Below are 23456 nucleotides of genomic sequence, written 5' to 3'. Positions count from 1 at the left end.
ATATCAAATCTCGAATCTTAAAAGTGAATCAGGAACACAAAGTACTTCTCCTTTCTCTCTCCCTCTCTCGACAAAGACCCTCATTCCCATTCCCAGTCCCACTCTACTGGCCCACATCACACTCCCAGCACGAAAACACCAACTTCGTGCCGCGCATTAGCTACTCATACAGCACAGGCATGCTTAGGCTGCTCGCTGATCACCAGACAATAACACAAAGATGATCACTCTCACCCCGCTCTCATCCTCGGCTGCTGCATCGTCGTCCTCCGAGCCAGTATGTTATTTGTTGGAGCTGGACGAAGCCAAGATCCTACTGGATATGGGTCAAACGGACTACAGAGCTAGTGCACAACGGACCAGCTGGGAGTATGAGGAGAAAGTGAGAGAGTGAGTCGCATGCTGTACCAAATTCACGTTCAATTGAAGTACTTTCGTTTACTGTGCCGTTCCCTATCGCAGACTCGCTCCTACATTATCCCTCGTACTGCTATCACACTCCCCGACTACATACCTGTCCCTGTATCCCTATGCTCGAGCAAGATGGGGATTGACATGTCCGGTCTACGCCACTCAACCAACAGTCGAAATGGGTCGAGTAGTTTGTTTATCCGAAGTAGAAAGTTGGAGATCAGAGTGCAAAGTAGAAGCTGTTGAGGATGATCAAGGCGAGGTTGAAGGAAAGAAGTTGGACAAGGGGAAGAAACCACTTCGAGGACCATTTGTGCCTACGGTAGAGGAAGTCCATGAGGCATTCGATTGGATCAAGGCTATTCGATATAATCAACCTTTACATCTTGGAGGTATGTCATTGCCTCTCCACTAAGCCGACACATCCCGGATGCTGATAGCTTAACTCAGGTGACCTGGCACATCTGTTACTAACGCCATTCCCATCTGGGCACACTCTCGGAGGAACGCTGTTCAAATTACGATCACCCACTTCCGGTACCGTTCTTTACGCAGTGGGTATCAACCATACTAGTGAACGGCATTTGGATGGAATGGTTGGAGGTCAGTACTTCCCACCTACATCTGTAATGTATGCCAGCGGCTGACTTGAGACCCCTGCACAGCGCAAAACGGTCCATCGGGCTATGCCGAAGGAGTGATGCGACCCGACTTGCTGATTGTAGAAGGCGGACGGAGTCTGGTTACAAATCCTAAGCGGAGGGAGAGGGAGACGGCGTTACTTGGTGAGTCAGCTCTTCAGATGGTCTGCCGGTCTCTTACCGACACTTCATGCAGATCTTGTCACTTCTACTTTGGAGTCGAATCATTCCGTCCTCCTTCCCTCCGATCCTTCACCTCGTCTACTCGAACTCCTCATCCTCCTCGATCAGCACTGGACCTTCAAGCTGAACACTCAAACGAAACGACGTCCTGGTATCCCTCAACCGCCTCCTGGAGAAGCGTGGCCATACCCTTTATGTATCGTTAGTCGGACAGCGCAAGACATGGTCGCATTCGCCAGAAGTCTGATTGAGTGGATGGGAGGCGTCGTGAAAGAGAGTGGAGGAGAAGAAGTAGTCACCGATATGAGCGGAAAGCGCGGCAAGAAGGGAAAGAGAGGAAGAGGAGCAGGAGCAACCTTAGGCTCAGAGTATGGCGCTCTTGACTTCAGGTGAGCGATAACATTTGTATAGCCAATTCACCCAGAGCTCACTGTTTCCTGTAGACATGTGCAATTTTTCCTCAACCCGATGGATCTTCTACACGCGTATCCCCTGATGCGACCGAAACTTATCCTAGCTATCCCGCCTACCATGTCGCATAGCCCATCACGATTCCTGTTCACCGCTTTGGCGAACACTGAAGGCAATGTGATACTGTTGACGACGCGAGGGGAAGATCGAACTTTGGCGCGAGAGCTGTACGATCAATGGGAAGCGAGTCAGGACGAGAATGCGAAGTGGGGACAAGGGAAGATTGGATCATTGCAACCACTGTATGGTCAATTGAAGGTTGAGGTACGTCTCTGCGAGTTCGAACACAGGGACGGAGACTGATACATCCTGTGTAGATGGATTCGAAAGTTGCTCTGACCGGCGCGGAACTGGAAAAGCATCTCGAAGCGGAAAGAATGCAGAAGGAAAAGGAAGCTGCCCATCAAGCAGCCGTGGATCGATCACGTCGAATGCTTGAAGCGGACGACCTGGAGTCCGACTCTGAGAGCGAATCGGAAGACGAAGCGGCCGCGGATGGTATCGTCATTCGTAGAGCAGAAGGCGCCAACGCTTATGCGGGTGACGGAGAGGACGTTCGGACAATGTCGTTTGATATTTTCGTGAAAGGTCAGCAGATGAGAGTTCAGAGAGGAGCGACGGGAGAGATGGCTAGATTTAGAATGTTCCCTTTCATCGAGCGAAAGGGGAGGAAGGTGGATGCTTATGGAGAAGGTCTGGATATCGGACAGTGGATGAGAAAGGGTAGGGAAATTGAAGAAGAGGGTGAGACGGAGGAAGTCCGAGAAGCAAAGAAAAGAAAAGAGGAAGAAGAGGAACGTCAGGTGAGATATCTGACTTTACAGTGACGACCGTGTTCCGTTGACAACGCTGATGATATGCATCGTGACAACAGCAACAACCACCAGAACCACCTTCGAAATATGTCACTGAAGAAGTGGTTCTCGACTTGCGATCATCTGTTTTCTTTGTTGACATGGAAGGTCTACACGACGGACAATCGATCAAAACTATTATTGCGGACTTGCAACCAAGGAAGCTTGTGAGTGTATTCAGAGAAATCATAGTTTGGACTTTCGCTCACGGAAGCGATTCAGATCGTGGTTCGTTCTCAAGAAGAGTCCACGCAGAACCTTGTCAAGTTCCTCGACTCAACAGCAGGCATGACGAAAGATGTCTACCACCCGTCTCTCGCCGAAGAGGTTAGAATTGGTGAACACGTGCAATCGTACTCTCTCACACTCGGGGACAGTATCTCAGCTGGTTTGGCGAAGAAATGGTCCAAAGTAAGTGTTTCCTTCACTTGGCGGTTCGCGCCAGTCGATCTCAAGCTGACTGTCATGCATCTACAGTATGAAGGATACGAAGTCGTCATGGTTGATGGCAAAATTGCCTTATCAGCAGGCTCGACTATACCTACTCTCGAGTTGTCATCTCTAGTCAAGCCCCTTGTCAAAGAGGCAACGGCTGAAGAAACTGGAGAAGCGGATGGCGCTGCTATTGCAATTGATGGTGTGGAAGCCGAAGCCAAACCCGACTTGCAAACCGAGGAGGACGTGAAGCCCACACCTGTAGAACTCGCAGAACCAGTCAAGGAGGAGTCTGTGGTACAAAGTGCGACCGCAACAATATCCGCTCCACCGTCCCTTCCATCGTCAATTTTCATTGGCGATCTTCGACTCGCTCGTCTCAAGCATCGCCTATCAACACTCACGCCTCCTATCCCTGCAGAGTTCGCGGGTGAAGGTGTGTTGGTCTGTGGACCAGGTATACATGCAGGCGAGGGGGGAGCAAAGGGTGGTAGTATTGTAGCTGTCAGGAAGGTCGGAGAAGGGCAAGTCGTGTTGGAAGGTAGTGTAGGGAGAGTGTATTGGGAAGTCAGAAGGGAATTGTACGGTGGTTTGGCGGTCGTTAGTGCTGCTTAGATCATTTAGACGGATGTATGTCGCATTACTAGGGGACGAGGATCATAATGCATTGCATGGCGAAGGAGATGGTTGTTATTGTTACGTGTGCCACATTGAGCCGAAAGCAGATTTCTCCGGGACTCGCCACTCACTTCGCGTTCACCTAACCTCTAAAGACACAGACTTACATTCAACTTGAATGTCACACCATTTTCCTTCACCTATCACTCATACATAATTGGCCAAACACTCTTCCGATCAGCTGAGACGACACAGTACGGGCTTGGAAGTATAGTGGACAGCAAGTCTGCAAAGGACATATCGCATCTCGCTCCCATCTCGGCTCGGCCTTTAACACCAAGAATAATCATTCAAAATGGGTGGCGGTGATCTTAACATGTACGTGGTCTGGCTCAACTCACCAGTCACGAAGAGCATAGCGCTGACTCTAACCGCTCTGCTAATAGGAAAAAGTCCTGGCACCCCGTGCTCTTGGTCAATCAAGAAAGGGTGTGGAAAGCTGAAAAGGCGGCTGTAAGTGGAAATGCCATTCCCTCTTCCTTACAAGACATCTCGGCTGACCTATTTTAATATGTAGAACGAAGAGAAGAAAGCGCTTGCTCAACTTCGTAAAGAACGAGAAGAGGAAAGACAACTTGCCGAACTTCAACGTTTGCAAGAAGCAACGACGGGGAAGAAGAGGGTGGATAAGCTGGATTGGATGTATGCGGCTCCTGGTTCGGAGGGAGGTGCTCTAGGTGGTCAGAAGATTGGAGAGAGGGAGATGGAGGAGTATCTCCTGGGTAAGAAGAGGGTCGATGAGGTTTTGTCTCGAGGTGATAAAGATGTAAGTATGATATCTTCTCATATGGTGTATTGGAGAGGTGTTGAGGCTGATTTACTGGGTTCCTTACAGGTCGGAAGCGCAAGTCGTGAATTCATCGCTTTACAGAACGCCAACAATCCTCGGGACACCGCGGCCAAGATTCGAGAAGACCCTTTGTTAGCTATCAAGAAGCAGGAACAGGCTGCGTTGGCTGCATTGATGAACCGTCCGGATATCAGAAAACAATTGAAAGCGGCTAAGAAGGCAAAGGAAGGCGGCGAGGGTAAAGAGGACAAGGAGGAGAGGAGAGCGAGGAAGAAGGCTGAGAAGGAGGTGAGTTGGACTGGTTTGTGTTTGTTGCTAGGCATCAGGCTGACACGACATCTGCCTTTAGGAGAAACGACGGGTCAAGCATGAATCGAAGCACCGACATTCACATTCACGATCGTACCGAGATTCGAGATCGCCTAGATCTGATTACTCGGATGATAGAGATAGGAGGGACTCGAGTAGTCGAAGGAGACGAGATTCGTTTGATTCCAGGGATGATAGGCGGAGACGAGATCATCATCGGGATAGATCGAGGTCGAGATCTTCTTCACCGAAGCGAGAGCGAGAGCGAGATCATCGTAGACGGGATGATTCGCCCAGACGCAGTTACAGGGATGAAAGTCCGAGACGGAGAAGGGATGATGATAGGCATGGTCGACGACGGGATGACGAGCGAGATGACCCTCGTGTACCTCCTCCTCGTCATTATCCCAATGGTAATGGTCACGGCCCCGATTCCCGGGACAGAGACATCAAGCCTCACCCATCTCGACCCTCTGCCATGGATCTTGCCGACCGACCTACCTCTTCATCACAATACCAATCTCGTCCTCCACCTCCTCCTGCTTCGAACGGTAACGATCACAGCAAGACACTCGAAGAACAACGAGCTGCTCGACTCGCCGCGATGTCAGCTTCAGCCAATCAGTTGTACGAAGAACGAAGCAAGACATTGGCCCAGAGAGCAGAAGAGGAGAAGAGAGAGGCGGAGAGAGAACAGAAATTGAGAGCGAAGTATGGGCAAGAACAGGCCAGTGCGGGTTTCTTCAACCAGCAGAGTGGCCTGAATCTGTCAGAGACTTTGGCGAGGAGAGCGGGCAAGGGGTTGTTGAAGGATATTTAGAGGGTGGTGTTGCACGTATTATGAGCCAGGTGCCGATGTGTATGTAAATATATGCTGCGGCTTTCTATTATGATTGGGCTTGAAACAACTGGTCTCTCAAGAGACAGTCTGATGAGCAGCACGTCTTTGAGCCCACCAACGTACGCATCTGTATGAAGCTGACTGGCTGTATCACGAACATGGTGTTGGACATTCAGGCGTGGTCCAATTGTTTTGAAACCTCCTCCACTTTTGGTCTCTGTTCAACGCGTTTGGTTTGTTGATTGATATTTTAGGTCAATTTTGACACCATATCTGTTATGAGAACAAGGACCTACCGCCCAACATGACGACCAGTATAACCGTGAGCTCCTTTAACTCTCCCTCTCCTGACCTGTAAGCCTCGTACTCTGCTGATATCCACTTTTGGTCGCTAGGACGCACGATACAACGTTCTTCATCAAACGACCTCCCACACGCTCTCTCTATCATTCGATGATCCGCCAGAGACAGGATGGTCAGTAATGCCAGGATTTGACGAATCGCTCTCCATCCCACCCCATCTCGAACCACCAAGATTGGACGCGGACGAAACTCTCCCAGGCATGTTACATCCGAGTTATCCATATGGTAGACCTGTATCTCTACGCGGTGCAGGTCGGGGTGGGGGTGGGGGCGGGGGAAAGGTGGTGTAGGGAATTTGTTAGGTACACTCGGAGGTGGTGGTGGTAGTGGTGGAGAAGGATGGGGGAGGGAGAATGGTTGGGATGAATGGGGTTTGGAGGAGGTTGTAGAGAGAGAAAAGAGGAAGGAGATTCCACCAGGTATGGCGGTGAGTGATGTCTCCCTTCCTCTCACGTTGTCAAAAATCCATACACACTAGTCTACTACCTCCATTCTCACAATATCCTATCTTGCTTTAAATAATCGGTCACTTCCACTCGTGCATCTGCTGATTCACTTCTGCTGCGAAGGGCGCAAAACGACCCCCTTCTCCGCCTTCCCCCGCCTTACGACCTTCCCACATCCCCCTTCCTCGCTCTCTACACCTCCGTCATCTCCTTGAACGCCAACAACAAGCTTCTCCGCCTATACCCACAGACGGCTTCGACGCTCCTGTACCCAACGAAACGTATGAAGAGGACCAAGCGGGGAATAATGCGAATGGTCAGGATGGTCAAGGGGGACAAGGTCAAGTGGGACAGGGAACAGGAGGTCAAGGGTTTGGAGAGCAGGTCGGAGAAGAAGGGGACGAAGGTGGGAATTAGTAGGACTGGTGGAACCAGGGAAGGGGATGCTTGTATTTGTCCCAATTCATCTCAAGTTGTATATGCATTTATAGATATTCGTTCCTCTTCTCCCATTCAAACGGCCTGCGCTACCTATGCCTTCCGGTTCTGGAAGCTTTACCACACTACAACATCCCTTGCGTAATTTCGCAACATTATTCTCACATCCACCCTCACGATAAGCCTTCATCCTGTACGAATATTGTCCCTCAATCCCATCCCGCTTAGACCTCGTTGCTCGCATCCACCACCAAGATCAAGGCCTGGTAGAATCTCACGAATTCGACCAGAGCGTCAGCAGACTAGTGGTACATCATCAGCATTTTGTCCCTTTCACAGCCTGTAAGAACTCACGATTCGCTCGTTAATGGTATGAGCCTGTCAAGTATGGCGAGCAGAACATCAGCACTGTGTAACAACACAACTGATCAGGCAGATAGTACTTACACCCTGTCCATCCTCGTCGGGGAAGTATCGCCATCGGTAGATGTTGTTGGTAAAGTCCCAGTAACGTCTAGTGTCGGTGTTCTACACGATGGCACTGTGAGCTGAAGTCCATACGAGACCGTACGATGACTCGCATCTTCGAGCTCAAGGGGACGACTACTCACTCCTGTGCTCATGAAGGGAGCCATGACCAATCCTTCCTCGTCACTGAGGTCGACAATCTTTCCATCCTTACTGACCTCAGGTCGACTAGCATAGACACCTCGACTGGTTCCAGCCAAAAGCCTCCATGCGGCCGAGCCAAGATCGGTAGGACTGATAGGAGCGGGGTCCAGACCCTCCTCAAAGGCGGGTGTGAGCGAAATGGAACCTCGAACGAAAGTTCCAGAGGGAGGAGACCACGAGTGACCGAAACCGGAGATGGAAAGGCTCAGCTCTTCGGCTTTGGATTGGAGGATCGAGAAGATTCGGTCTTGGAGTGCCTGTACGGAGGAAGAGACGTCGATTCGGTAGTTGACAATGGTGGTGACGACTTCGGGCTGATGATACAATTGGATGTCAGTCCGTGTCCAAAGTGCTCGCGAGACCACAACCGAAGGGTTTGACTGTAGTCAGAGGACGATCGAAACTCACCAAAGCGTTCACTTTGACACCACCGTTGATGATGTCCACAGCCTGAGTGGTGCTGAGCAGCGACTGAACTCCGTTACCTTGACCAGGACCAGTTCGTGATTCTCCGAGACCAGCTTTCACGAAAGTCTCTGGCAACTCTTTGAAAGCCTTCTTGTCGCCCTTGATAGACTTGACAGTACTCTCCTTCAAGCTCTCTGGGATGTCCGCTGCATAACCCGCTGCACATTGGAGGAATCCCCAGATAGGCGATTTCTTCTCCAATTCGATTGGATTCGGGTTGTCCTCCAAAGCAGTGATAAGTCTTGCGGTGAGACCGATGTTGGTGTGAGGCGGAGGGACGGACGAGTGTCCACCGAGCGTAGAAACAGTAAGGTTCAAGTTCAGTTTACCCTTCTCGGCAACGGCTGGCAAACCGAAAGTTTGGCCCCAAACGGTCTGCATACCGCTGCCCTCGTCAACGATCAGGGAGAAGGAGTCGGCACCGTACTTCTCGAGAAGCCAGTCTCGAATGGCGGGAGCACCACGTTGACCACCTGCCTCTTCGTCGGAACCAAATCCGAGAATAATAGTTCGTCGAGGTTTGAAATCGGAAGTAGAGAGCAGAAGCTCGATTGACGCCCTACAGGTGGGTGAAGTTCAGTGTCTCGGTAGGATCTAGAAAGGGAACGCAAAACGACTCACATAACCGCGGTCAAGCCAGACTTGTCGTCGTTACTACCTCGTCCCCAGATGTATGTTCCATCGTAGACAGCTCCGAAAGGAGGTTGCTCCCATTGGTAAACGGTATCGGGGAGGACAGGAACGACATCTGCCAAAAGACCATGATCAGCATGGACGGCGTGTCGAGCTTTCAGTCAAAGGCGACTCACCCTGATGCGCGGTCAAGAAGAGAGGTTTAAGCGACTCGTCTGTACCGACCCACTCGTAGACGAGGGCAGTGGTGTCCACCACGGTTCGTTGCAGGTGCTTGTGTCTAGTGTGAGTGCAGTGTCAGCAAATAAAAAAGGGAAGAGAGTAGTGCAGGGTCGTCCCGAAAGTCTCGCAGGTGGTAGTTCAACACATATTCACTCACACAAGAGGGTATGCCTTCTCCAAGTCTGATATGACAGCTCATCAGTCTTCACCACTATGCTACTGACGTCCTCGCCTACTCACACTTGTGGAAGTCCGCAAAGATGTCCCACCTCTTATCTTCTCCCGGTTCACCCATCTCGTCAAACACCTCTGTTGGGATCTTAATTGCTCCCTGATGCCATTTCACAATTTCATCCTTGTACTCCCAGACACTCGAGATGTTATGTTGATCCGAGGGAGGCAAGATAGGCTTAGCTTGCCCACATGATCCCCTGAGAGCGACACTGTCCAGCTCAGAGGATGAAGAAGGGTGGGAGAAGGCCGATGTGAGGATGGATAGTGGAGAGGGGGAGAGGAGGGTGAGGAGACCGAAAAGAGAGATTAGGACAGCGATAGATGTTTTGGATGATCGTGAGTGTGAAGTTTGGTTGTGGGGTAACAACGGTTCAAGAGAGGAGGATTTAACCATGATGTCCAGCGCTATCTCCTTTTCTGTACTCTTGCTGAACGCAAGATGTCTGAATGTAAATGAGCGAAGAAAGATAGGAAGAGATAATGGCAAGAGATTGGCCCTTCTTATATTGTAATCTAGTCACCGATCTCTTTGGAATTGCGATATCGCTTCGCTCATTTCCGACGCCGTCAGCGGCGATCACCGACCGGGCAAGTCCACCGACCAACGAGAGCATGGAAAACGAGCATATGCATGTGCTATATGAACAGTGCTAATAATGCTATAGATCTTTGCAACGCGTTTCGCCTATCTGCCAAGCTGACCAGCTACTACTTCTGAAAGACGTGATTTGGCTCGGATGTTGATTGAGGGGTTAAGTGCAGCAGCCCATGAAGCAGCTTGAATGGCTTGCTCGGAAGCTTTGGAAGGAGAGGGAGAGAGAATGGGGATGGAACCGGATGGCAGGGATGTGATAGAGCTAGTAGGACGGAGAGAAGTGACCTTTCGAGCTGTACGAAAGATATTAATGCGTGTCGACAAAGCAAGGCATGTTGTTGCTTAGAAAACTCACCATGCGACAAACCCAACCCGACAGATCCTGCAGACCTGCCACCGGCGAGCAGCTTCTTCTTCCCGAACAACCCCTCTGACGAATGATCCATCATCTCCAATGTCAACTGTCTCCTGGGCAGCATAACCCTCTTCTCTCTGGGGCTAACACTCAAGCTCTTCTTATCTCTTGACTGTCGTCTCTGACCACCAGATCCAGAAGCTGCGTTGGGAGGTCGATTACCTCTTGGGGATTGCGATTGTGGTTGGGATCGTCTTTGACGACGCACGACATCTGGTGGAAGAGAGGTGTCAGAACCAACAATGTCCATTGAGATGTTCTTCAATGATCGTCGAGATCGAGGTGGTCCACCAGAAGAAGGGGGAGCTCTGGCCTGCGACTGGGGCTGAGCAGGAGTGGTAGTGGAGTCGGAGAAGAAATCGGCATCGGTTTCCGGGTTAGCGACAGCACGAGGTTGTCGTTTGTTCGAGTTCGAGTTTGATGTCTGCTCCTTTCGTCTTTCGCTAGGTTGTCTCTGAACGCGTATTGTCAGTGACCTACACCAGCCAAAACATAAAACACCGCCAAGTGAAGTTGGAAGACAAACTTACCTGTTTGCGTTCACCTGAACCACCATTTCCACCGCCGTGGAACAGATCTTTCTGACCAGAAACAGTGATGGGGATCTTCAAATCCGCTGGAAGCTGTCTCTGTCTGTTTGTTTGGGGAGTGAACCCGAGCGCTTCGGCACTTTTAGGCGAGGGAGGAAGGTCGGACGAGAAGACCGCTCGGGAAGTATGTAGCAGTCGAGAGTGAACGCCTTGGAGCGCTCGAAAGGCGGAGGTGGTGGTTCGCAGGGACATGCTGAGGAGTGTTGTTGGTGTATCGGTGAAGAGGTTGTTCTGGATACAAGTATGCATGTATGTACTGTACAGGTGGTCGGAGATGGTAGGAACACGACTTTCTCGGATAAAATGGGAATAATCAGTGGTGGAATTAAATACGAGTTCTTTGTGCCACATTCATCTTCCATCTTGCATTGAACCACCCCTTACACAAAGTCATCTCTAATCGTCCTCCTCCAACTACTCTATACACGTCCAGACAAAACCCATCCAAGAGCTACTCTACCTCAGCTCTGCGGGAACACAAGCGACTCTTCTTTGATCCCACCTCTAACTCCCTGTTTCAGTGCTGCCCAAAATGTCGACAGAAGATTACGATGGTCAGTCCTTCCGCTTCCTGGTTCATCGCAGCGTGTCGCGCTAATGTCCCCTGCAGAGTTCGGTAACTACATCGGTGGTGACCTCGAATCAGATGACGATTCCGACATTGATATCGCCCCTTCTGCTCCGTCTGCTCCCGGACCTTCTGCCCCTGCCCAGGCTTATGCTCCTCTCGAAGGTTTCGACGATGAGGATGAAGCTATGGACGATGAAGAGACAGGGATGCAGATGACCTTACATGGAGTGGACGGTTAGTCATTTTTACCTATCTTGGGAGGATGATACTGATATATGACGTTTCACTGGTGCTTAGGTACGGCCGGGAATCAAGTGGTCTTACATGAAGATAAGAAGTACTACGCGACAGCAGAAGAGACGTATGGAGCAGATGTGGAGGCGATGGTCCAAGAAGAGGATGCTCAACCACTTTCTGAACCCATCGTTGCGCCTATAAAAGTCAAGCAGTTCACAGTGCAGGAAAAGGATCTCCCCGTCACGCGATTCGACAGAAAGTGAGCTTTTCTCCTGCTTTAGCTCGGCGTGCCGGTTCCCTAGCTGACTTGGGGTGATGTTCGCAGTTTCATGATTGACCTCATGAACTATCCTTCGATGATTCGAAACGTTATGGTTGCAGGACATATACATCATGGAAAGACGTCGTTGTTGGATATGTTGGTCTTCGAAACACATCAGTTGACTTGGGATGTCGATAGACCAGTGAGTGACTCGCTTGATTACCGAAGCAATCGATTGACCCAAATCTCCTGTAGACAAGATATACCGACACCCACACTCTTACTCGATCTCGAGAACTCTCCATCAAATCCGGTCCCATGTCGCTCGTCCTCCAGAACTCCAAGGGCAAATCTAGCCTTGTCAACATCATCGATACCCCCGGACACGCCAACTTCGTCGATGAGGTCGCTTCTATTGCGCGATTGGTGGACGGTGTTGTGGTCGTTGTGGATGTGGTGGAGGGTGTGATGCACGGAACAGAAGCAGTGATCAGACATGCACTTCAAGAGAAGTTGAAGATCGTTTTGGTGGTGAACAAGATGGATAGATTGATCTTGGAGTTGAGATTACCGCCAAGCGAAGCTTTCTTCAAGATCAAGCACACCATTGAGGAAGTCAACTCTGTTATCGCGTGAGCAACCCGTTTGGACCGACGCTCTGCTCGTCAGCTAATTTCAATGCTTAGCGCAATCGACCCTGACGACTCACTTCGACTCTCCCCCGAACGAGGCAATGTCGCCTTCGCTTCCACTCAAATGGGCTGGTGCTTCACTCTCCGATCATTTGCTAGCATGTACGCAGACACATTCGGCTCTTTCGACGTGGACGAGTTTGCCGTCAGATTATGGGGAAACATCTACTTCGATTCAGAGAAGCGAAAATTCACCCGAAAACCTGCCGATGTCGAGTCGAAACGATCATTCGTGCACTTCATCCTTGAACCGCTCTACAAGCTTTACACACAGGTTAGTATCAAGTATATCTCAGAGAATATAGCTGATTCGCTGAGTCCAGGTGTTGAGCGAGGACTCGGCGACATTGAAGGAAACTTTGACTGGTCTACGGATAACGCTCAGACCAGCTGCGTATAAGATGGACGTCAGACCGTTGTTGAAGGTCGTCTTGGAGGCGTTCTTCGGACCTTCAGTTGGATTGGTAGACATGATAACCGAGTTCATCCCATCACCAGTAGACAATGCAGAGGAGAAGGTAAGTCCCTCGGCTTGAGACTGCTTTGGGTGGATGACTGATTGCTCTCGTAGATACAACACACCTACACCGGACCTATGACCTCCGATCTAGCCGATTCAATGGTCAAGTGCGACGCACAGGGACCGACTGTCGTGCACGTCACCAAACTTTTCCACACTACCGATGCGGAGCACTTCAGAGCATTCGGAAGGGTGATGAGCGGAACAGTGAGAATAGGGCAACAGGTCAAGGTTCTTGGAGAAGGGTATTCTTTGGAGGATGAGGAGGACATGGTGACCGCGACCGTGGAGGGTGTCATGATAGATGAGTCAAGGTGAGCTAGCGGTTCAATATGCGGTGGGCTTGGAGCTGATGGTGATCATATCAGATATACTGTGGACGTCGAGCGAGCACCTGCGGGTAACATCGTCCTTCTCGCTGGTGTCGACGCGTCAATATCGAAGACTGCTACAATTGTCGCGAAAGACATCGAAGAAGATCTTTACATCTTCCGACCTATCAAACACATGACTACCTCTGTCCTCAAAGTCGCCGTTGAACCCATCGCACCGTCAGAATTACCGAAGATGCTGGATGGTCTTCGAAAGATCAACAAATCTTACCCCCTCGTCACTACCAAGGTCGAAGAATCAGGAGAGCACATCATCTTGGGTACTGGAGAGCTTTACATGGACTCGGTGCTGCATGACTTGCGACGATTGTTCTCGGAAATCGAGATCAAGGTCTCTGATCCTGTCACCAAGTTCTGTGAGACTGTAGTTGAGACTTCGGCATTGAAGTGTTACGCAGAGACACCGAACAAGAAGTGAGTCGCCATATGTGACTCTGGTGGACATCGCTGATCAGTTGTGTCGTGGTGCAGGAACAAACTCACCATGATCTCAGAACCACTCGAAACAGGCATTGCAAACGATATCGAAGCCGGACGAGTGACAATGAAGATGACGAACAAGGAGCGAGGAAAGTTCTTTGAGAGCAAATACCAATGGGATTTGTTAGCGTCAAGAAATATCTGGGCGTTCGGACCAGAAGAGAATGGCGCGAATGTCTTGATCAACGATACTCTGCCCTCAGAGGTGAGTAATACGAGGATTCGGCCTGACGAGTCAAGCTGACTCGGTGCTCCACATTAGGTCGACACCAAATTATTAGGCAGCGTTAGGGAGAGTGTGAAGCAGGGATTCCAGTGGGGTACTAGGGAAGGACCATTATGTGATGAACGTGAGTACACAGCGCGCTAAGCGAGATTATGTTCCATAACTGATGGGTTCATATCAGCCATCCGAGGTGTGAAGTTCAGGATACTGGATGCGTCTCTAGCGCAAGAGCCAATCTACCGAGGTGGTGGTCAGATCATCCCGACAGCTCGACGAGTCTGCTATTCCTCTTTCCTCCTTGTAAGTCTTCAGCGCTACATATGTTTAGGTTCGTGTAATAACTTATCCCTGTTATTAGGCCACACCTCGACTGCTGGAACCTGTATACTACGTCGAAGTCCAAGCGCCAGCCGATTGTGTTGCTGCGGTCTACACCGTTCTCTCAAGGAGACGTGGACACGTCACGCGAGATATCCCCAAACCCGGTTCTCCTCTGTACACCGTCAAAGCTTTCATCCCCGTTCTCGATGCGAATGGATTCGAAACGGATCTTCGAACGGCGACGTTGGGTCAGGCATTCTGTCAGATGAGCTTTGATCATTGGAGCGTTGTACCTGGTGATCCTACGGACAGTTCGATCCAACTCAGACCGCTTGAGCCGGCTACAGGGCAATCTTTGGCGAGAGATCTGGTGTTGAAGACGAGGAGAAGAAAGGGTTTGAGTGATAGTATTGCAGTTAGCAAATACTTGGAGGATGAGGTGAGTCTCAATTGAAAAGTTGGGTAGAACGATTGGCTGACCTGTTTCGCGTGCGCGTGTGTGTTTTCCTAGACAATTATCGCGATCAGTGCATCGGGTAATGCGGATCTGTTGGGATAGATGGGGATGTAAAGAAGGAAGAACAGGACTCGATCATCATACGAAATGAAATGTATAGATCTTGTCACATGGCAGTTCGGAGTGCTGGTGGACTTCGTCAACAGGAGCGGTTGGCAGCATTCTCATATCCATTTGTCACTAACCTAAGCGAGATTGTCGCTCTGATTACAAAACAATGGGCTGGGCGACGATTGTACATCAGTCCAGGCTTAGTGCAGCGGTTCGAACACTCAGATTACTATATAGTTGAGCTGAAATCACCTGTTCTCGTCGATCACACCGTTGGTGAAACGGTATCATGCGTCGTTGCCATCCTGTTCTTGTTCTTCTCGAATGTGATCAATATCGATGCGGCAAGGGTTCGACTCCCTTACGGTGTAAATTCATCTCTTCTACATCTTCTTCCTGTTCAACAGGGGGCGAGATGTGATCAGCCTTTTGCTAACGAAGCAAAGCCCTGGAAAGGTCAGGAGATCAGGGGATTTTGTCCTTTTTGTGACTACGGCTCGTTTAACTCGTTACGAGTAATGGATACTCACAGGGAAGGTGTACGTGATGTACAGTATGTACGACTGAACGACTCACCATGTTATGGTTAAATGACCGACATGGTGGTACGAGCCACTGATATACATTAGATCGCTCGAAGATGAAGATTCAAAGATTGCGTGGATATCGAAGGATATTTGGTACAGTAGATTTATGATACGAAGCGTCGAGACTTTCGCGGCCGGAGCCGACTGTGCGACACGACATGGCATTGGTGTGCTGTGATGAACGATTCATCATAACATAGTTTTAATCACAGATTTTTCTTCCCTTGCAAGATGATGTCAGTATGATCAGCAACTCATCGCGTTCTGTATCTTCCTCAGCTACAGTACCAGGGACAATGAGCAAAGCTGTGATCGGTATCACGATCCAAAAATAGCAGTTGCAAAGTCGTGTGGCAGTGTGCCTCCCTACCTAGTTATCGTAACTCCTTTTCGTGTTTCATCTTGATCAAATTCCGACTTGGACAAAGGGAGGTACGCTGCTGTACTGATGCTGTGTAGCGGTACAACAGCGTGCTGATTATGGTACAGTATAAATAGATGCAATGCATGATACAATGCTTCAAACCCGTACCACTGTCAAATCTCCTCCAGCATTGTCGCACACTTGCCACTTTCTCGTTAGACCATATTTTGTCAGGACACAAAACTCCATTTATATCTGTCATGCAGTCCACTCAGACCACAAATGCTCAGCCGGTTGCTGAACAGCCATCAGCGAAGCAGATGATGGGTGAGTACAAGGCTACAACGCCACCAGCAAGCAAAGCCCACGAGTTCACTCCACCATCACCACCTTTATAACGTGATATTACACTCGACCTCTAATTCTCATGGCGGTACATGCTGATACGCGCTCTTCTGAACAGCTCCGATCACAACAAAGCAGAACAACGCGACTGACCACACCTCCGAGCCTGAATCGAATGGGAGTGGGAAATGGGGTTGGAACCCACTCCGACTTCGAGGTGGTGGACCATGTTGCGGGTGTCTCGCAGGCATGGTGAGTGATATTGCCCTTCTTCGCTTGTGTTGCATATCATGCAATAATCACAAGTTGCTCATGCGATGCGATTAAGATCTGTGCTGATCCCATACGTGTCACAGTGCTTCTGCTGCGCCTTGGAAGAATGTCTCTGTTGCGAGGGTGTAAGTGGTTTTGACATCACACTCCTATCCCTTCCCTCGAAATTTGCGACTTGCTGTCATCAAACGTCCAGTATGTCTCGGTGCTGGGTTTGAAGCTGACCGCTCTTTTGCAGATCACCGACATGTGTTAATCGCCAGGACTGCGCGGTCTCCAACGAACAGATCAGGTGTAGGGATAAATGGGTTGGACGGGATTTAACGAGTTGATTGATGACGAATAACGAGCTTCATGTGATGTGCGAAAGATGATGAGATTTCACGTCATGTCATATCATATCCTATGTGTGCTCCTGATCTACGTTAAACTCGACTCTATCCTATGATGCCTGCTTCGACGCAGCGTCGCCACATCTCCTCTTATTTCTATTGGGGAACGGGGTGGTCGGCAATTTTGGTGGATCTCGAATAGAAGCATTATCTCCTAACTCTGTGTCTTTCGTTACTCGTAATTCTACAAAACCAAGCAAAGATTACCATCAGCACACTGTGTATATCGTCATAACTAACACACAGCTGCTTCATTCCCGATATTGGTGAACTTGAATTGAACGGAGTACTCACTCCATGTCCCATCACCGGTCTCTTCACCCTGTACGACGTTCTTTCTCAAAAACACTGCAGCCTCTTTCCATTCTTCTATCCGCTTCGAAATCTCCGCTTCGCCAATGGGCTGGTCCGTCGTCGTCTGTGATGTTGGGGGTGTGAGGGTTGGTGAGGAGAATGTAGATCGGAGTGCTGTGATCAAAGCGAGATGACGAGCTGGATCGCCTGTAATAATGTACAAAATGACAAGATCAGTACACAATTCGCATAGAGAGTATGTGATCGCCAGGATGACCCTCACAAGTCGGGTCAGTTCGCTGACTTACCTTGGAAAGTCACTCGAGCTGAACGGAGCACGGATCGATATGCTGATCGGGCGGCGGGTGCCAATGAAGCGGGGAACGACATGGCGCGCGTGAAGTGGAAGAAGCTATCGTAGAGTTGTGTAAGTAGTGTTGTCAAGACTAGTCCAGTGTTGTAGTCGCTGATTATGAGAAGTACTTGCAATTACCTTTCAATGATTTACAGAATACAGAGTCAACTGCAATGACTGTAGCAGTGATCACTGGAAAAGTCGAAATGTCCGTCTTTGTGCGTGTTCGAGGTATTTTACGTAACACAGACTGCCCCTGATCTGCGACCCATTTCGGAAGCAATAAAGTTACCGCTCGCGTTTGTTGTTGTTGTCAAAAGTTGGCACCCAATCGCATCCAGTAGGTTACAACTGAACATTACTTTCGACGGACATACACGTACATTCTTTCTTCAATCAACACATCGTCAAGATACATGGCCAACATCAACCGAGTCATCTGTTAAGCCAAGCTTAGCTCAGCGGAAGCGCATCCACACCATACACCATTATGCGATCACTTCTGATACTTGTCTTGGCGGTGGTCCACCTCTCAGGTGGAGTACAAGCAGCTATCACAGGTTCACAATTCTGTAACAAGGTGAGTCCATTACAATGTCTACAACGCCTTGGATATCTCGCAAAGTGTCTGACCATCCTACTCGCAGTACATGTGCGTCACCGGCAAACATGATGATAGCAAGAAGATCGATACATGTAAGTCAGCTCGTCGCGCATTTCAAGCCACCTCCGGCCCATGCTCCACCTGCTACCGGGGGTGGAATATGATAAAGCTGATCTGGGGTTTCCATAGGGACATTGGACCCTCCGAAGGGTAGCAAGATACGTCGAGATAGCTTTGGATGGATAGCAATGTACGTTCTGTCCACCTCCTTTCGTGATTCGAAGATGTCGGGCAGCTGATCGTCGACTCTGAAATAGTGGATTTGGTGCTACTATGGGTCAGTATCCAGCTTGACGAGCAATCGCACGGATAGTCGCAGAGTAGTACTGACTGACTGATACCTGCTCACAGCAAACACACCCATGATCATTGCTTGGCCTAATTCGGACGGGTCGATCACGCTCTCGCAGCGATCGTCTAAGAGTAATGTTATGCCAACAGGTGAGTAGCAGCGCTGGATTTCAACGACACCGTGCCAGTCTACATCCCATCATTTTGACTGTGTCCACTTTTGTCAAACTATTTCAGTCAACACATTTTGTGATCTCGCATCATGAACGCTGATCTCGTGTCCATTCTCTGCTTAGTCGTCTCGAACCCACCTCGCAAAGCTTCCCTCCTTACATCCTCTTCATTCTCTGACTCCACTTCCACCTCCATCACATTCACCGTCCCCTCTTCTTCCAATACCACAGACTCTACCAACATCATCTGGGCATACAGCACCACCAATCCCAAATCATCTGCTGTCAACGCCAATATCGTCCAACATCTAGCTAGTGGAAATACGAAACTGAACCTTCTCTCCACTCAACCTATAAACTCGACCACTTCCTCTACCTCGGGTTCAAGTTCATCGTCCTCGACGAGCGGTAATAGGAAAGCTTTGATTGCTCATGTTGCGGTGGGAGCAGTGGCTACGATGGCAGTTCTACCAATTGGGATTATTATCCCGAGAATTGCGAGAGGGTTGTCAACGAAAAGATGGTGGTTCCCCGCTCATGCGGCGGTGAATGGTCTGATAGGGATGGGATTGGTGATTGCAGCATTTGGGATAGCGGTGGCGAGTTTCGAAGGAGGTATCAATTCGGGTCACAGGGTGGGTTCGCTACCTTGGCTTTTGGATGGGCGAAGTGTGATGCTGATCATCCTTCTTCACTTTCGCTTGACGATGTAGAAACTCGGATTGACCCTGTTCATCCTCACTCTGCTACAAACTGCACTCGGTCTATTCGTCCATTTCTACCAACGATCTCATAGACTCCAAACTGCTTCTGGACGAGGCCCGACAAACTTCTTGCACGTTGCATTGGGTGTGGTCATTGTCGGTATTGGTTTCGGGACAGCTTGGAAAGGTGAGCAGCTGGATAATCAAACAGGTGATGAGTTGCGTTAATGACCCAACGACGCTTGTGCTTGTAGGTATCGACGAAGAATGGGGATTGTATAGCGGGACTGGGAAACCCAGTGTTGGGTGGAAAGTCGGATGGGGTCTGATCGTTGCTGTGAGTCAGGGTTCTCTTCATTGAGCAGCCATGTCTCATATTCCACCTTGAACAACGTTCAGAGAAGATTGTGTCATTTCTGAAAAGCCGCTGACATCAGCTCTTCTACCCCCTTGACAGATCGTGGTCATTCTCTACTTGGGCGGGTACTACCTCCTTCCCCGACAAAGACGTAACGAGCATTCAGCTCAACAATGGGCATCGAGCATCGGCCGAGGTCATGACGAAGGGAAAACTGTCGTCTCTTCAAACTCTTCTTATGTACCCCCACCACCACCTCCACCACCTCCTCAGGGGACATTCACTTCTCAGCCTTCACGCCAATCTCAATCTGCTTATTATGCTCCTCCTCCCTTACCTCCACCTGCTCATCCGGCGAGGAGATTACCACCCCCTTTACCATCGAATAGACCGGGCGAGTATGAGATGTCAACTCGATGAGAGTAATTCAGTTCAGTTCAAGGGATCATATAGAAGTTTATATATAAGATCTAGTCTGGCGAGTCGGGTATCTAGTACGATTATGATGAACAGACTTGGTTAGCCATTTGAGACATGTATGCTTACATGTAACCATGACCAAAGCACATGCAGTCAATTTCATCCATTCATTGCATACGAGTACGATATAAGTTCAAACCAAATCACTAATGGTACCAAACCAAATAATATTACACCAGTCTGAATACTCGTTAAACATTGTTACAACTCTCCATCGATCCGATCATTCTTGTTGACTTCTTTCCCCATGACAGCTGCACACTAAGGTACCTCTTTCCAACCTTTTGGTTTCCCATCTTCACCTATGTCACCTGTCGTAGTGGTTGTTACATCCTCCTGATGTTCGACTTCCTGGTCCTTTTCAGAACTTTGGACTTGTTCGTTGGTATGAGTATGAGGCTCAACCTCGTCCTCCAATACGAACTGAGGTCTCTCCACTTCCCGATGTTCGTGTTCGTGGGCATGAGCATGCGCATGCACCTCCGCTTCGTCATCCGAACCGTCGTCGTCGTCACCGTCACGGACACCTGCAGGTCGTAGTGATTCGAGCATCCTCTCGGCTCCGTCGGGGAGAGTAGGGGCAATACTTGGCGCTCGACCAGATTTGAAAGTGCGGATCGAGGCAGCTCTTGAGGGTGGTCTCGTACCGCCAGAACCGTTGGCGGGTGGTTTATCAGATTCGGGTAGAGCAAGTCGAAGTAATGATGTGTATGCTGCGAAGTGCGAGAGGGGTCACGATCAGTGAACATACTTGGAATGGAAGAAGGGAGCTCCTTTGGCCGACTCACGCTGTCGACAAACTGGACAGTACCATCCCTTGACCTTCTTCTTCCTCCTCTCTCTTCCTGTCGTGGTCGTACCGCCCGCTACAGCCGGAGCAGGAACACCTCCAACCTCGGCAGCGCCACCATCACCACCGGCAACAGCCCCACCAGTAGTGGGACCAGTCTCTCCATCTTCTCTACGAGCCACCTTGCCACCAGCACCAAACTCGACCATGCCCACCGCACAATCTCGACAAACGACGAGATGTCGACAAGGTAGAAGGACGACGTCCCTAGGAGAGGTGAGACAGACGATACATTCGTTGGGGGTAGACGCGTACGGGTCGTCGGAAGTGGGCGGGTAAGCAGTTGGAGCTGTCGAGGTGGACGTGGCGGAAAGACCGTAGATCTCCTTGAGGAGGAACGTGTGTGCGCCGATCTAAACGTTTTGATGCAACAATCAGCTATCGAACCGGAAAGTCAGACTTGTAGAGAGTCCGCTTACCACTGCCTCTCGCCTGGCTACCTTGATGACCCAAACTCTCTTCCCTCCAGCCTGGTTGCCATTCGCTGTATCGGCAACCCAAGTACCATTGATCAGGATATGGGTCAGTTGAGCATTCCTCCTCTTCAGCGCTTGGCCCTCAGGCCCCACACCGTCGATACGAATCAACAACCTCATTCCTTGCTCAATCTCCTTCTTCTCCTCCTTTGCCTTTTCCGATTCCCCATCGATACCGTTGATACCGTTAAGGCCAGCGTTGGTCATCTCGATCTGTGCACCAGCTTCGAGATCTTCTTCCCTATTTCGGCGGAATAGACCAAACCTCCTTCGTCCAGTCGACTGTCCCTCCTGAGCGGCAGCGGCTGCTGTGACCTCCGCTACATCCTGGGCGGGAAGGGATGGGACAGCAGCGCCATTTTCATCGGTTGGTCTAGCTTTCTCGCCGCCGTTCTCGAGATCAACGTTCGTCTCTTCAGACTGCTGGATAATCGCATTGCTAAGGTCGAGCGCTGCATTAGGAGGAAGGTTGAAGACTTGGTTGAATCCACCAGGATGCAATCCGTGATATATGATCTTGGGCTCGTGATCCTCCACAATCGACTCTTTTCCCTCGATGGGCGGTTGAGGAGTCGGGTAGACTTCAAGCGAAATTCGAACTTGAGGGGTGGTAGCATCGTAGTTGAATTTGAGAACGTGGAGTGGGAGAGGAGGGATGTATGAATCGGGTCGAGAGGATGCAGGAGCAGCAGGGGTGATTTCAGATTCGCCGATCGCGGATTCCGATTCGATGGATGGTCGAGAAGATCCTTCCACTTGGAGTTGTTGGAGAAGTAAAGTCGGTCGCTTGAGGTTCACAAGCGCTTGCAGTGTAGTGGTGGGGTGAAGGCCCTATCAACAAGACGTATGATGTCAGATATCATTCGACAGCTTAGCGATCGCTGAGCTAAACCCACCTCTTCATTCTTCGCCTTTTCGACCCAAGACTTGACCACATCCACTCCTACTTCCTCCTTCTTTTCATCTGTCCATCCGGGCTCATCATCCTCTCCTACATCGGGACCGAAGATGGTCTCACGTCTTCGTACGTTTGCACTGTCATCCTTCGTCTCGCCATTTGCGTTATGGGCATGAGCCAGATCGACGACGAGGGTCTGTTGGACCGTGATAGGGAGTGGGTTACGAGATCCGGGGATAAGAGAGGGCGCTCGGAGTCGATTGGTTGGGAAAGGTCGAGCGCTGCAGGTGCAAGTGCAAAGCAAGATGAATTGTCAATATGTTCCTATGATACGAGAGGGAAGAGCGGAAGGGAGGTTTGGGAGAAGACGAAGACGAAAACTCACTATGATTGTGTATACCAACCTGATATACCACCAGACTGCGATAAAGTCCTCGCTGCCATCGTATGTACGAGTGACTAAAGTGGAATACAAGGGAGGAAGGTAGAGCGATGCTCCTATAATGGTTGAAGATATAGATATAGGTATAAACGACAAGTATGATCCAGATGGCGATGCGGTCTTATCCACTGCAGGTAGTACGAGTACGATCTTCGGTCCGGTCTTTGAACCCGATGACCGAGAACGAGTACGAGGTAATGTTAGTGACAGACGGGGATATCTAGCCGTGTTCTCGCAGACGAAAAGTCTTCCTCTTCTCTTGTCTTGCAATGATTATGATGATGATGAAATCAAGTAGACGAAGAAGAACAAGAAGTAAGAAGAACCAATGTTGCTGGTGCTGCCGTGCCGTCGTTGCCGAGAATTAAGATGATAGAGTAATGAATGAATAATTCAATAATGTGCGATTTGCGTGGTCCGCCACCCGATAAAGAAAGTAAGGCCATCATCCCCCAATCCCTGAATCTGCCATCCCTCTCTCTCTACCTCCCGCCGAGCCCCGCATATCGCACCAGTGCAACGATGTTCAAACGCCGGAGGGTGGCACCAGTG

The 23456-nt window shown here is 50.0% G+C and overlaps 10 protein-coding genes across 10 annotated transcripts; 6 read left to right on the top strand and 4 right to left on the bottom strand.

Annotated features, from left to right (window-relative positions):
* Positions 1 to 220: 220 nt before the first annotated feature.
* CI109_102850 (uncharacterized protein) lies at positions 221 to 3610 on the top strand (the record flags this gene model as incomplete). The annotated part of the gene is made up of 10 exons (XM_032001240.1): positions 221 to 390; positions 463 to 803; positions 862 to 1014; positions 1077 to 1196; positions 1249 to 1624; positions 1679 to 1970; positions 2024 to 2509; positions 2581 to 2727; positions 2783 to 2971; positions 3038 to 3610. The coding sequence occupies 10 exons, from the start codon at positions 221 to 223 to the stop codon at positions 3608 to 3610; spliced, it is 2847 nt and encodes a 948-aa protein (XP_031864130.1).
* Positions 3611 to 3968: 358 nt separating this feature from the next.
* CI109_102849 (uncharacterized protein) lies at positions 3969 to 5592 on the top strand (the record flags this gene model as incomplete). Its single annotated transcript, XM_032001239.1, has 5 exons — positions 3969 to 3991; positions 4060 to 4126; positions 4191 to 4439; positions 4509 to 4751; positions 4813 to 5592. 5 exons carry the CDS (start codon positions 3969 to 3971, stop codon positions 5590 to 5592), a joined length of 1362 nt encoding a protein of 453 aa, XP_031864129.1.
* Positions 5593 to 5917: 325 nt separating this feature from the next.
* On the top strand, positions 5918 to 6839 carry CI109_102848 (uncharacterized protein; the record flags this gene model as incomplete). Its single annotated transcript, XM_065967204.1, has 4 exons — positions 5918 to 5935; positions 6009 to 6088; positions 6229 to 6403; positions 6546 to 6839. 4 exons carry the CDS (start codon positions 5918 to 5920, stop codon positions 6837 to 6839), a joined length of 567 nt encoding a protein of 188 aa, XP_065823276.1.
* A 245-nt stretch (positions 6840 to 7084) lies between these two features.
* On the bottom strand, positions 7085 to 9483 carry CI109_102847 (uncharacterized protein; the record flags this gene model as incomplete). Its single annotated transcript, XM_032001237.1, has 9 exons — positions 7085 to 7162; positions 7215 to 7238; positions 7308 to 7388; positions 7472 to 7846; positions 7941 to 8559; positions 8622 to 8748; positions 8810 to 8913; positions 9013 to 9037; positions 9096 to 9483. 9 exons carry the CDS (start codon positions 9481 to 9483, stop codon positions 7085 to 7087), a joined length of 1821 nt encoding a protein of 606 aa, XP_031864127.1.
* Positions 9484 to 9774: 291 nt separating this feature from the next.
* Positions 9775 to 10881, bottom strand: CI109_102846 (uncharacterized protein; the record flags this gene model as incomplete). The annotated part of the gene is made up of 3 exons (XM_032001236.1): positions 9775 to 9977; positions 10040 to 10553; positions 10630 to 10881. 3 exons carry the CDS (start codon positions 10879 to 10881, stop codon positions 9775 to 9777), a joined length of 969 nt encoding a protein of 322 aa, XP_031864126.1.
* A 340-nt stretch (positions 10882 to 11221) lies between these two features.
* CI109_102845 (uncharacterized protein) lies at positions 11222 to 14949 on the top strand (the record flags this gene model as incomplete). The annotated part of the gene is made up of 14 exons (XM_032001235.1): positions 11222 to 11243; positions 11300 to 11494; positions 11558 to 11756; positions 11823 to 11961; positions 12015 to 12391; positions 12446 to 12725; positions 12775 to 12969; positions 13023 to 13285; positions 13340 to 13777; positions 13835 to 14048; positions 14106 to 14193; positions 14251 to 14369; positions 14428 to 14829; positions 14902 to 14949. The coding sequence occupies 14 exons, from the start codon at positions 11222 to 11224 to the stop codon at positions 14947 to 14949; spliced, it is 2979 nt and encodes a 992-aa protein (XP_031864125.1).
* A 1220-nt stretch (positions 14950 to 16169) lies between these two features.
* On the top strand, positions 16170 to 16783 carry CI109_102844 (uncharacterized protein; the record flags this gene model as incomplete). The annotated part of the gene is made up of 4 exons (XM_032001234.1): positions 16170 to 16236; positions 16373 to 16506; positions 16611 to 16652; positions 16766 to 16783. 4 exons carry the CDS (start codon positions 16170 to 16172, stop codon positions 16781 to 16783), a joined length of 261 nt encoding a protein of 86 aa, XP_031864124.1.
* A 186-nt stretch (positions 16784 to 16969) lies between these two features.
* CI109_102843 (uncharacterized protein) lies at positions 16970 to 17603 on the bottom strand (the record flags this gene model as incomplete). Its single annotated transcript, XM_032001233.1, has 3 exons — positions 16970 to 17103; positions 17214 to 17420; positions 17522 to 17603. The coding sequence occupies 3 exons, from the start codon at positions 17601 to 17603 to the stop codon at positions 16970 to 16972; spliced, it is 423 nt and encodes a 140-aa protein (XP_031864123.1).
* A 455-nt stretch (positions 17604 to 18058) lies between these two features.
* Positions 18059 to 20178, top strand: CI109_102842 (uncharacterized protein; the record flags this gene model as incomplete). Its single annotated transcript, XM_032001232.1, has 9 exons — positions 18059 to 18148; positions 18216 to 18264; positions 18362 to 18422; positions 18490 to 18509; positions 18584 to 18673; positions 18820 to 19331; positions 19410 to 19587; positions 19655 to 19737; positions 19858 to 20178. 9 exons carry the CDS (start codon positions 18059 to 18061, stop codon positions 20176 to 20178), a joined length of 1404 nt encoding a protein of 467 aa, XP_031864122.1.
* A 321-nt stretch (positions 20179 to 20499) lies between these two features.
* On the bottom strand, positions 20500 to 22906 carry CI109_102841 (uncharacterized protein; the record flags this gene model as incomplete). The annotated part of the gene is made up of 5 exons (XM_032001231.1): positions 20500 to 20951; positions 21027 to 21441; positions 21508 to 22395; positions 22461 to 22743; positions 22848 to 22906. The coding sequence occupies 5 exons, from the start codon at positions 22904 to 22906 to the stop codon at positions 20500 to 20502; spliced, it is 2097 nt and encodes a 698-aa protein (XP_031864121.1).
* Between the last annotated feature and the right edge of the window lie 550 nt (positions 22907 to 23456).

Source organism: Kwoniella shandongensis, chromosome 5, assembly GCF_008629635.2.
Source record: "Kwoniella shandongensis chromosome 5, complete sequence".
Classification (NCBI taxonomy): Eukaryota; Fungi; Basidiomycota; class Tremellomycetes; order Tremellales; family Cryptococcaceae; genus Kwoniella; species Kwoniella shandongensis.
The sequence above is the reverse complement of the archived record's forward strand: the minus strand, read 5'-3'. Positions and strand labels throughout refer to the sequence as shown.